This window comes from Eptesicus fuscus, chromosome 19, assembly GCF_027574615.1.
Source record: "Eptesicus fuscus isolate TK198812 chromosome 19, DD_ASM_mEF_20220401, whole genome shotgun sequence".
Taxonomy (NCBI): Eukaryota; Metazoa; Chordata; class Mammalia; order Chiroptera; family Vespertilionidae; genus Eptesicus; species Eptesicus fuscus.
Window position 1 is genome coordinate 29721979 of NC_072491.1, and position 13955 is coordinate 29735933.

The following is a 13955-nucleotide window of genomic DNA, read 5'->3' on the forward strand; positions in this document are numbered from 1 at the left end:
AGAAACCAGATATACTTGCTTATACTGCACATATTCTCGTGTTAATTTGCTATATTTTCCCATCTTTGGTTTATCTGTTAGTCTTTGGAACACTGATTCTCGGCTCTGTCTGCAAATTAGAATTATCTGAGTGTGTTGTTTTTTTAGTAATAATGATAAAATGTACATAAAATTTACCATAAGTCATTTTTAAACATACAGTTCAGTGTCATTAAATACATTCACAGTGTTGTGCAACCATCACCATTATCTCAGGACTTTACCTCATCTTCCCAAACTGAAACTGTGTCCTTTAAACACTAAATCCCCAATAGCCCCCACCAACTTGTCCCTAACAACCACCATTCTACTTTCTGTTTCTATAAAATTTTGACTACTCTAGGTAACTCGTGTAAGTGGAATCATAAATATTTGTCCTTTTGTGTCTAGCTTATTTCACTTAGCATAATCTCCTATAGCTTCATTCTTATTACAGCCTGTACTAGAATTTCCTTCCTTTTTAAGGCTGAGTAATATTCCATTGTTTGTAGATACTATATTTTGTCCATTCATTCATCAGTGGGCATTTTGGGTTGTTTCCACCTCTTTGCTGTTGCTAATAATGCTGTTGTGAACATGGGTATACAAATACCTATTCTAGTCTCTGCTTTCATTTCTTTTGGGCATATACTTAGGAGAGGAATTGCTAGATCGTAAGGTAATTCTGTGTTAAGTTTTTTGAGGAATCACCATACTGTTCTCCACAGCAACTGAACCACTGCACATTCCCACCAGCGATTCAAAAGGGACCCAACTTCTCCACATTCTTGCTAATACTTGTTATTTTCTGGTGGTGATTGTTTGCTAAAGGCCATCCTAATGCACATGAAATGTTATCTCGTTGTGGTTTTGACTTGCATTTCCCTAGTGACTAGTGATGTTGACCATCTTTTCATGTGCATGTATTCTGGATGTTAATCCCTTATCAGATATGTGCTTTGCCAGTATTTTCTCCTATTCCATAGGTTGCCTTTTTCTCTCGATAGTGTTCTTTGTCTCACAAAACTTTTTGATTTTGAGGAAGTTCTGTTTTATCTGTGTATTGCCTGTGCTTTTGATGTCATATCCAAGAAATGCTTGTCAAATTCATTGTCGTTTTCTTCTAGGAGTTTTACAGTTTTAGCTAAGTAGCTTTTTAAAACTACTGATAACCTGATCCACTGGGAAAGATTCTCTCTAATTTATTTTCTGGGATGAGGCCCAAGCATACATTCTTTAAAACTCCCCGAGTGATTGTAATGTGCTCCCAGAGTTGAGATTCTCTGGGTTAAGAGAAGAGTAAATAAAAGTTAACAAGCCTGAGCTCTTACTGTGGATTAGAAGATGAGATTAGATCTTGCAGCCTGTCATCTGTTTATGAGCCAGTGTGGGTAAACATTGGGCCTCTCAAATATTATATGCTGTACCAGTTACAAGAAAAAGCACTGTTCCTTGCTTCATGCACTTTTATAATAAATTTGATATTAAACCTAATAATACCTGCTACTCATATCTGTGACTCAGAACTGCATTCTAGATTCTCAGAGAAGGTTGAACCCATTGATTCCATAATTCTTATTTTTCTCATGTAAATATTATGCTCTATAACTAGTCTCATAAGAGGTTATGTGATTTTTATATTAAATATTAGATGGGCTGATTTGGATACTTGAATGACAATAGGAAATTTACTGTTTCTTATAAAAGTTACAGTAAGTAAACTTTTTTCTAAATTAACACTAACCCAGAAGTTAACTTTTTCTCATTAACTGGTATTTTTCATTTACTTCCAAAAGCCTGCCAGAATTATGGTTGGTAGTTCATTCACGTTTCCTACCTCTAGAGGGAGTAATGACACTAGACAATAATAAAAGTGAAAAAGGAAACTTGAGCGTTATATTATTTGGTACTGAATTTGGATCAAATTACAGTGGGAAGTTAACTTTTCTTTTTTAAAATGAAGAAACTTTATATGTATTTTTTAAATAAGAGAAGAAACATTACTACAAGATTGAGAGAGAGCAGAGATACAGAAAAGTCAACTTTTTGTTAAGGAACATTTAGAATTTCACAACAACCTAAATTTAAAAGTGGGCCAGGTATCAAAGCTTATGTGTCTGCTATTTAAAATTCAGGCTGCATTTTCTCTATAGAAATGTCTATAAAGACCATTAATTTCCCATGCAGGGAGATTTGTACCCTGGATAATATGTAGGGAGGTTACACTGAATATGGATGCTATAAATATAATTTGTCAATCTTTCCATATAGGAGATGAGTCTAATTCTTTTCTGTATCTAGTAAAATATTTTTCTAGATCCCCTATTACCTTTATCTCTTATTCCCTTTATCTGTTTGAGGGTTATTCCAGGACATGTATCTCTTGTTATCTAAACTTTCACTATCAAACTCAAGCACTGAATGATTTAGAAATCATTTTGTAATCGGCTCTTTGGATGGAAGTTATATCTACCTGAAAACACTATAGAAATTTGGGAACTAATTAGATTCAATTCAGAGAGCCCAATCTGGCTTTCCTTAATTAAATCACTATTTCAAGGAATGGGAGAATAGTACACTTAGGCTATATCTTAACTCATAGAACAATTATTGCGAAATAATTATTCTTTAGATATACTAGTCAAAATGCCTTTTATTAGTTAAAGACAAATTTATTTTTGCCCTTGTGAAAAAATCATTGACATAGAGATGCTAAAACGGAAAATAAAATCATTATTCCTAGCCCTGGCTCGGTTGGAGCATCGTCCTGCACCAAAAGTTTGCAGGTTCGATTCCCTGTCAGGGCACATACCTAGGTTGCCGGTTTGATCCCAGTCTTCGAGCCCATATAGGAGGCAATCAATCGATATTTCTCTCTCTTTCTTTCTCTCTCTCTCTTCTCTTCCTCCCCCCTCCCCAACCCTCCTCCTCCCTCCCTCCCAAAAAACATATCCTCGGATGAGGATTAAAATAATTTAAAAAATGTTTTCCTAACAATTGTCATTCTGAGACTAGTTGACTATTTTTAATTTCTAGTTTTACTTTATTACATTTTTTATTAGCAAATAGTGGAATGTACTCGTGCTTTTTATCATTATAAGAGGTACTGTGTTTGACTTCTGATGTTTTTTATTTCTGTTCATAAACAGCCATCTCTTGTTTCCCTTTACTGGTGGGGTTGATGTTGACATGGTTACTGCATTGATGGGACAACTTTTTTCTTTTAAGAATACCATAGAATGACCTGTTGTTTCTTCCCTATTTCTATATCTGTGGCTTCTTTTCTGTGAGGAAGTAGAAATGCTTTAAAATACATCCTCATTGGGAATGCACAATAAATTTTTCCTCTCGTATATTATGTGTAGTACCACTGAGATTAGACCTTTTAGCCTCCCAACCAACTAGACCAGTGATGGCAAACCTATGACACGCGTGTCAGCACTGACAGGCGTAGCCATTTCTGATGACACGCGGCCGCATGCCGAGGATGAAACATTTGCTGCTCCTGAGGATGAAACATTTGCGACTAGAGTCTTGGAGTTAGTTTTTTCCTCAAAGTGACACACTACCCAAGTTATGCTCAGTTTTTTGGCGAAGTTTGACACACCAAGCTCAAAAGGTTGCCCATCACTGAACTAGACCAACAGCAGATCTCTTTGAGAAATACATTACAGTTTTACCGATTGCAGAGTTCATTACTGGAAAGCAGGTCTCCTGTTATTTTGGCATCTTTATTGAAAACTCCGTGTTCTGTTCAGTGACTCCAGGACTTCTCATGCATTCTTTCCCTTATTCCTCACTGCTACCTCGATATAACTCATGTCTGGTGATGTAATGATGGGTTAGAACCATGGTCGGCAAACTGCGGCTCGCGAGCCACGTGCGGCTCTTTGGCCCCTTGAGTGTGGCTCTTCCACAAAATACCATGGCCTGGGCAAGTCTATTTTGAAGAAGCGGCGTTAGAAGAAGTTTAAGTTTAAAAAATTTGGCTCTCAAAAGAAATTTCAATCGTCGTACTGTTGATATTTGGCTCTGTTGACTAATGAGTTTGCCGACCACTGGTTTAGAAGATAATATATTTGCTAGTTAATAGACCCAGGTTGGATAAAAAAAAAATGGGCTACAAAACGTTATCTGTATAGGAACTTAGATAAAGCATTGCTAGTTTGAAGCCTCCTGTTGATGTTAACTCTGTAGAGGTGGAGAGGGAGTGGTGCTTTTAGCTTCCTAATAAAGGGGTTGGTCACTGTATTCTAGTAGGCCTCAAAAAGAGCAATCTATTTTACCCCAATAAAAAGGAGGGGGAGTAAAACCACACACACACACACACATACACACAAACAGGAGCAAAAGGTTAAAGAGGTGGTCCAGGTTGGGAGAAAAGCAAGAGACCAGTTAGAGAAGGAAAAGGTAGTAGCAGAGACTAGAACTTGTGGGAGTATATCTGTGTTGCTCTCTGATGGATTATTCCTAGTACCATGTAGCAGGCTCTCAGTAAATATTGTTGAATGAATGAGAGGGTAAGATGCCAAAGATAAGGTGAACAGGACAAAAGTGTTCAGGAAAGTGACTTACTCTTTAAATTTCTATCTGAATAAACCTGATATTTGAGGAAGGTGTGTTTGTTTTCTCTTCCTCTGAGTTCTTTAGGTTCTGCTATTGGAGAGATTGAGTCAAATGCAGTAACATATCATGTGATCTTTCCCATAACGTCACAGTGTCTGAAGCAACAGGTATTTCTGCCAATAAATAGTGCATTAATACCTGGAAGTAAGAGTGAACATTTGAGACGCCTCATTATTTGAAGTACTTGAATAAAAAGCCAAGTCATCTTACTATTTGATGAAATTTATGAATGATTTATTTTGAAATCATGTTTGTATATATGTGACTTTCTTCTGTTCCTTTTTTTTTTTTTTTTTTTTTTTAGGTGGCATCCTTGGCTGGGCCTGGAGGGCAAGTGGAAATAGAACAAAACTTTCTTAATAATAAACTGAAGACAATCACTGCTTATTTTGGAAACCTGATTCGAAAACCAGTCTCTGAATCATAACTGTGATATGGTACAAGGACAGAAAGATCATGGAGCAGTCAGAACATTATTCAGAGACAATTGAGATTTCTTTCTTTATTCACTGATCTATTAAATCCGTAGTCTTATGTTACCATATAAAATGGAAAGTTACAGAAGATTAATGAATATTAATGAAGTACTTAGAGATCTTTAAGTAATATTAACTGTGTATTATACACTAGAGGCCCGATGCACGAAGATTCGTGCAAGAATGGGCCTTCCTTCCCCTGGCTGCCGGCACCGCCTTCGCTCCGGCCGGAGCCACCTTTTCGCTCCGGCCCGGAGGGGCTGGGGCGTTGCGGAATGCTCGGCGCCTGCGCATGCAAATTAACCCTCCATCTTTGTTGGGTTAATTTGCATAGTCACTCTGGTTTGGCTGGTGGGCTGGTGAACGAAGGTATGTTCAATTTGCATTTTACTCTTTTATTAATGTAGATTAGGATAGTAAGTGTCTGATAGGGAAAAGGTAGGCTTTCTCTTATACTTAATGTCAGTCAGCATGTGTGTGTGTATATATGTGCCTATGTTTTTTAAAAAGATTTTATATATTTTGGTTTAATATCTTTGTGTGTGTGTGTGTATGTGTGTGTAAACATCAATTGTGTTATGTTTAATAAAGAGGAGATACAAAGAAAACAATGAATGAGTTACAGAGTATCCACCCATTTAATAACCCTGTTGAAATAAATAATGTTATACTTTTAGGGATAGAAACATAAACAGTACAGAATGGTACAAAATGAAAAGTAAAAATCTTCCACCCCCTTCCACTACCCTTCCTTCATCTATCTAAAGATAACAGTACTTTAAATTCCTTTGGAGGACAGAAAGGAATTGCAATAGACTCTGATACACTTTTTTCCCCTCATTGATGCACTGCCCGCTCCCTTCCCCACCCCCTCCGCCACCTTTTTTTTCTTACTGTATTTTTTACTAGTATATCCTGGAGACCTGTCATGTCAGTACATACATACTGCTCTACCTTGTTCCTTTTATTAGCCATCTTGTATTTCATCTCCTGGATAAACTGTAATTTAACCAGTTTCCTATTGATGGAAACTTGGGCTGTTTTGAGGTTTTTTGCAATTATCAACTGCTCGGTGCTGCGAGTAGAGTGCATGTTTTCTTCTATTTCCCCGCTCTGGACATCATCAAGCACTTTAATTTTTGCCACCATCTGTGTCAGAAAAATGGTATCTTACTGTTTGTGAGTGTTTCCATAATTATGAATGAGTTTTGATAATATTTTCATACATTTGGTCTTATTAATATAGTTTTCCCCTTTTAAACTGACTGCTCCTATCTTTTATTAATTTTTTATTTTTTGCCATACATAAAGTTTTCAATTTTATCAGTCTTTTTTCTTTGCTGCGTTTGGGTTTATGCCCTTTAGAAAGATCTTACCCACTTCCAGAATATAAATACATTTATCGCCATCTTTTTTCCAGAACTTTCTTGTTTTCATGTCTTTGCTCCACTTGGAATTTGCTTTTATTTTATAAAGTTGGTGTTTTCAAAATTTCTATTGCAAAAAGAATGTGAAATATATTTTGTAATAAGCTTTATATTTTTTTCTATTAAAATGGCAAAGAAAGGAGGAAGAATATGTGTTCCTTTGTTATTCATCTAAAAATTGTTCATTCATTTTTACAAGTAGGTGAAGAGACAGGACTTTCTGGCTATTGGGGATCTGAGACCTTTATCTTTTAATAATACGAGCGTGTTAAGCATTAAACAAAACATGGTTTGGGCTAGAATGGAGCTGGAGGAATTGGAATAAATTGGGGGAATTTCCAGTAAGTACTGGAAAAAAATAACTATTAAGTCAAAAACACCTTTGTTGGAGAATAAAGAAGCAATACTAATTTTAGTCTCTTGAAATTTTACAATGTAGGCCTGGTTACCTTGCAATACAGTAGCAATTGCCCTGGTCATTAAAGATTAAATTACTTTTTTTTTTTTTGCAACATCAAAATCTGTAAATGTTCTGTTTTTATAATTTTTCATCAGGTAGCATTAGTGTATATATCATAAACATGTCACCATTTTTTAAATAATGTAGGCATTTGTCATGAACAGTTCTACCTGTGGCCTCTAGAACTCAAATGTAACCTTACTTAGCCACTTGTTTTTGTCAGTTAACCTTTTATGTGGACACTTTTTCTGCAATATGTTTTCCTACTTGTATGTTATTAATATTTAGTCTTCCTGAACATAGATGTAACTGATTTATAGACCTGTTTATAGATTACTAGTGCTCAAAAAAAAACTTTATTATGCAACCCTGCATTTTAATCAAATCTTACCAAGAAGCCAAATATGCAAAATGTAAAAAAAGTGAAGCCCCTAGAACCGTGGTCGGCAAACTGCGGCTCGTGAGCCACATGCAGCTCTTTGGCCCCTTGAGTGTGGCTCTTCCACAAAATACCATGGCCTGGGCAAGTCTATTTTGAAGAAGTGGCATTAGAAGAAGTTTAAGTTTAAAAAATTTGGCTCTCAAAAGAAATTTCAGTCGTTGTACTGTTGATATTTGGCTCTATTGACTAATGAGTTTGCCGACCACTGCCCTAGAACTATTTAGGATAAAACAAGTGAAGAAGCTAGCAGTCAGTCCTTGTTCTAGTCCAACTCTTATCTTGTTAAACCTTTTAAAGCCATTTTTATAAAATGAACTAAAGGCCCAGTGCACAAAATTCATGCATAGGGGGAAGGGCCCCCTCAGCCCAGCCTGCACCCTCTCCAGTCCGGGACCCCTCGGGGGATGTCCCCCCCGGATGTCCCCGGGATTGGGCCTAAACCGGCAGTCAGACATCCCTCTCACAATCCTGAACCGCTGGCTCCTAACCACTCACCTGCCTGCCAGCCTGATCACCCCTAACTCCCTCTGCCTGCCGGCCTGGGCACCTCTAACTGCCCCCCCCCCGGCCTGATCGCCCCCAACTGTACCCCCACCCCCTCCGACCTGGTCTCCCCTCACTGCCCCTCCGACCTGGTCTCCCCTCACTGCCCTCCCGCTGACCTGGTCACCCCACACAGCCTGCTGTTCAGTTGTTTGGTCATCCCTCACTAACCCCCCTGCCGGCCTGGTTGCCCCATGCAGCCTGTTCGGTCGTCCGTCCAGTTTTTGCGGTCGTGAGGGCCCCTGGCTTTTTATAAATATGGATATATATTTTAACAATTTAAATCCAAAGTGAACAAACTCAAAAGAGTTTACAGATTAAGAAAACTGAAGTACTGGAAAACTAAGTAATTTGTCCAAGTTTAAAGAGCTATTAAGTGTAGCTGAGATTGGAACCCAAGTACTCTGTCCAGAATTACTGTGCTCTTCTGCAAATGAGATTTAACAAACGGGACCTTCTGTGCCTTAGATCTATGAGGATAGAGGTGAGTCTACAAATAGAGTCTCCTTTGCTGTGCCTCAGTTTGTCCATCTGAAAAACATACTAATAACATGTACACACATAGGGTGATCATGAGAATTATGTGAATTAATGTTTGTAAAATGCCCTGTGTATCTGGCATGTGGTAAAGTGTAGCTTGTATTGGTTATTATTATTCTTAAGGAAAAGTGAGAGTCAAAGGTTTTCATGATAAAAACAAACTGGATATAGAAAGAATGTGTCTCAACATGATAAGGGCCATATATGACGAGCCAACAGCTAACATCAAATTTAACTGAAAAGCTGAAATCTTTTCCTCTATGATCAGGAACAAGACAAGGATGCCCACTCTAACCATTTTTATTCAACATAGTACTGGAAGTCCTAGCCAGAACAATTAGGCAAGAGAATTAAAAGGCATTCAAATCAGAAAAGAAGAAGTGAAACTATATTTGCAGGTGTCATAATATATATAGAAAATCCTAAAGGCTCCACAAAAAAGCTGTTAAAACTAATAAACATTCAGTGAAGTTGCAGGATACAATTTCAATACATAAAAAGCAGTTGCCTTTCTATACAATAATAAACTATCAGAAAGAAAGATGAAGATGATAAGCTCATTTACAATTCCATCAAAAAGAATAAAATACTTGGGACTAATTTATTTTTAATTTATCTTTATTGAAAATATTACATATGTCCCATTTTTTTCCCATTGACCCCTCCGCCCTGCCCCTGCCCATCCCCAGGCCTTTACCACACTATTGTCCGTGTCCATAGGTCTAATATTTTTAAAATAGGTTTTTATTAATTTTAGAGAGGAAGGGAAAGAGAGAAACAAAGATGAGTGATCCTGCACACCCCCTGCTGGGAATTAGGCCTGCAACCTGGGCATGTGCCCTGACCAGGAATCCAACCTGCAACCTCTCTTTTTTTTTTTTTTTTAATTTTTTTTAAATATATTTTATTGATTTTTTACAGAGAAGAAGGGAGAGAGATAGAGAGCTAGAAACATCGATGAGAGAGAATCATCGACCAGCCGCCTCCTGCACACCCCCTACCAGGGATGTGCCCACAGCCAATGTACATGCCCTTGACCGGAATCGAACCTGGGACCTTTCAGTCCGCAGACCGACGCTCTATCCACCGAGCCAAACCGGTTTCGGCCAACCTGCAACCTCTCAATGCTGGGATGATGCTCAACCAACTGAACCACACCGGCCAGGGCTCCGGGACTAAATTTAACCAGAGGTGAAAGACCTATACATTGGAAACTAGAAGACATTGATAAAATAAATTGAAGACACAAATACATGGAAAGATATTCCATGCTCAAGTGTCCATACTACACAAAGCAATATACAGATTCAATGCAAACCCTACCACAATTCCAATGGCATTCTTCAGAGAAATAAAGCAAGCAATTCTAAAATTTGTATGGAACCACAAAAGACCCTAAATAGGCAAAGCAATCTTGAGAAAGAAAATCAGTTAAAGTGTTACTAACTTTAGAGTACTACAAGGCTATAGTAATCAAAACTATACTATTGGTATAAAAACAGACACTTATAAAAATGGAACAAAATAAGAGCTCAAAAATAAAACACACAGATATGGTCAATTAATTTATGGCAAAGAAGTCAACAATATATAATGGGAAAGGATTGTCTCTTCAATAAATGCTGGTGGTAAAACTGAATAGCTGGACCACTATCTTACACCATATCAAAAAATAATCAACTCAAAATAGATTAAAGACCTAGACATAGTACCTGAAATCATAAAATTCGCGGAAGAAAACAAAAGGCTCGCTCCTTGGCCTCATTCTTGACCTCATTTTTTTAATTTTACACCAAAAGCAAAAATAAGCAAGCGGCACTACATCAAACTAAAAAGTTACTGTACGGCAAAGAAAACCATCAACAAAATGAAAAGGCAACCTACAGAATGGGAGAAAATATTTACAAATTACTTATATGATAAGGAGTTAATATCCAAAGTCTATAAAGGACCTTCTTAAGAATTTTGTGAATTTTCTTCTTTTTGCAAATGGGTGAAGTTAGAGGCATGAATATTAGAGTTATTATGTCTTCTTGTTCCTAACCCTAAAACCATCTTCTTGATCATATTGTTTTCATCATAAAGAATTGTCCATATTGGGCTTGTGGTCATAAGACGGTAACGTGATCCAATTCGGGCAAGTCATTCAGTATCTCTGACACTCTGCTCATTAAAATGAAAATAATTGCTGGCTTCACAAAATAATTGGGAGGATAAATTAGCAGACAGTTAGTGCAGTGGGTAAAGTCTTAGAATCATTCATACCTGTGTTTATAACCCAGTGTCTCTCTGAACCTCTTTTAACTGTAAAATGGGGCTGAGCAGATCTCAAAGGATTGTTGTAGGGTTTAAAGTACCTAGCACTGCTCCAGACCACTGCACTCCTCAAAACGGAAGAGCCATCATGACGATGTTGATGATAATGATGCTGTAGGTGTTGCAAAAGTCCTACAAAAATACAGGTTCTTATTTCTGTTACTTCCTAAACAAGTCTTAAAAACGGGATTTAAAATCCACTGAAACCACTAGGATTCCCTCAACAGTAATTATGGCCTCACTCCATGAAACGCTCCTGAGAGAGCTTCCCGACCTGGAAGTCTGGTTTCCACTCAGAGTGGGAGAGTTCCCAGGTGCGGTCTCCATGTCGTGTCCTTAAGTATAAATGTGAGAAGATTCATCAGCACATGCTACTGCCTTTTCAGTTTCACTACCGGAAAAGCCTGCTTGGATGGAAAGATGTTATTAGCTATGCTTTCTGCCTTTGAGGCTGGTTAGCACTGTAAGCAGGTGTTTTTTTCATTCAAAACATGTGGGCCCTTGACGAAAGCCATCATGCAATAAGTATCCAGTGCAACGGGGAGCGGTGGGGGACACAATGCTAGACTTACCTGGCCATAGCCAGTCTCTAGAAATCATTAAAACAAGAAAGTTTCACTCCCTGTCTGGTATACCTCATCTTACTTCTGTGAACCAACCGTCCTTCAGTTTCCTATACCTAACCAAAGGAGAGCGGTGAATATTTGAAATTTCTCAGTTCTGCTGGGTCAAGGGTCAGCAAACTGGCCCATGAGCCCAATCTGGCCCACCTCCTTTTGTGTACGACCTGTCAGATAAGAATGGTTTGTATATTTAAGGAGAAAAGTATTTTATTATCTGACACATGAAAATGAAATAAAATTCACATTTCCATGTCTATAAATAAAGTTTTATTGGAACACAACACATTCATTTACACATTGTTATGGCTGTTTTTGAGCTACAAGGGCAGAGCTTCACTATTAGTTGGGAAGTTCTCATTCCATTCAGTTTAGCAGAATTAAATTTAAAAATAATATGGCAAATTCTGATTTTCCAGTAGTGCTATACGTCAAAAATTAATTTCGTAATTAACCCAAACAAATGGGGGGAAAACATGACAAAAATATTGTACTTAACCTTTATTCTGTGAACCAAGCATGCACTCCTTATCCCATGATTGTCTTTGAAATATTTATTCAAAAAGAAAAGAAACAATTGTTGTAGAATAGGCATTAAGTTGACACTGTAGAGAATGAAATTATAGAGTCTTCAGCTAAATTATTCAAGATTTTAGCAGAAGGTGTTGACATAATTCCCTTAATTCTCTGTTTTACTTTTGTGGCAAGGCAGCCTAGATAATGCTGACTAGATTGAAGCCTTCCTAGAATATCAGAGGCTTCTCTTTACAAGACTCTGGATGCTTACCGGACTCCCGGCTCCAGGGCTGCATCAGCCTTTCATTTTGCTGCTCCTTCCTTCTGCCTGTGTCCCCTTCCAGCGGAACCAGTCATTGGTGTGTGTATGTGGAGAAAGAATGTGTGTAAGAGCCACACCAGCTCAGGAGCTGAGTATCATCCTCATGACTTAGCACCAGAAGCAAGCCAGGAATGTTATCATAGGTCCAGAGAGCCAAAAACTTTGCTTATACTACAAAACGTCAAGCTTTAGAAGTAAGAATTCAAATGCAAAGTTAAAACTCATATTATAGATGTTTAGTGCAGTGCTCTTTTGAGTAAAGAGCTGTAAACAACCTGGGTCACCAAAACAGTGAATTTTTAAATAGATTGTGGTACGTACATGTAGAGAAATACTGTTTAGAACTATGTAGGACTATTGTAAATATACTATGTAAAACCCAATAGAGAAGTTCGGCACAGCCAGTGGGGCAAGCTGGTAGAACTGGATGTATTGATATGTCTCAAGTCTCCAGTTTAAGAACCATCTCCTCTATAAAGAGGTTCTACACCACCAAGCTTTCTGTGATCTCTCCTGCCCACAGTTCTGCATTTATTATCCAACTCTGCTGTTACCATGGTCCCCTTATAATCAAAGTCTCCACAGCCTGTGGAGGCTCCCCATTCCAAAGCAATAAGGAAAGAAGAGAAGAAAAAGATTACAATAATTAAATTGCAACAAACTTTTTTAAAAATATATTTTATTGATTTTTTACAGAGAGGAAGAGAGAGGGATAGAGAGTTAGAAACATCGGTCAGCTGCCTCTTGCACACCCCCTACTGGGGATGTGCCCGCAACCAAGGTACATGCCCTTGACCAGAATCGAACCTGGGACCCTTGAGTCCGAAGGCCAATGCTCTATCCACTGAGCCAAACCGGTTTCGGCGCAACAAACTTAATTACTGTTTTTCACAAGCGAAATCATTTATTCAAATGATTATTTGAACTTTTTCATTTCATTCAAATATTTGATACAAGAGTAGACATGAAAATAAACCAGGAGTTGTTGAACTTATCTAACTAGAAGATAGCTAAATAGCACTCATTTGCAAGCAGTCTATCACCAAAAGAACCAGAGGTGAATTTGCATATTTGGGTCTGTCTGAGCCTTCTCAAAGAAGTCCCTTTGTGGCTCATCAAGGACTCTCCCCCGGCAGTATCTGGACCCCTAGTCTACAGCATTTATTTGGCAAATGTTATGGTCTGAATTGTGTCCCCCAAAATTCATATGTTGAAGTATTAGTACCCAGGACCTGAGAATGTGGCTGTACTTGGGAAGAGGGTCTTTAAAGGTGTAATTAAGTTGAAATTAGGTCCTTAGGGTGGGCCGCAATCCAAAAGGACTAGTGTCCTTATAAGAAACTATTGGGCCCGAATGGCGTGGCTTAGTGGTTGGGCATTGACCTAAGAACCAGGAGGTCACAGTTTGATTCCCGGTCAGGGCACATGCCCAGATTGTGGGCTTGATCCCCATTGAGGGGCATTCGGGAGGCAGTTAATCAATGATTCTCTCTCATCATTGATGTTTCTGTCTCTCTCCCTCTCCCTTCCTCTCTGAAATCAATAAAAATATTTTCTTCTTAAAAAAGAAACTATTACAACACAGATTCACACTGAGGCAAGAGCATGTGAAGACCCAGGGAAAGGAAGGCCATCTACTAGCCAAGGAG

General features: G+C 38.2%; 1 protein-coding gene across 1 annotated transcript in view; it reads left to right on the top strand.

Annotated features, from left to right (window-relative positions):
• Nucleotides 1–6677, top strand: part of TGS1 (trimethylguanosine synthase 1) — a 31374-nt gene extending 24697 nt beyond the window's left edge. The window contains exon 13 of the mRNA XM_008143333.3: nt 4949–6677. Coding sequence (XP_008141555.2) covers nt 4949–5071 — 123 coding nt within the window. The 3' untranslated portion in view covers nt 5072–6677. The remainder of the gene's footprint in view (nt 1–4948) is intronic.
• The last annotated feature ends 7278 nt before the right edge of the window (nt 6678–13955 follow it).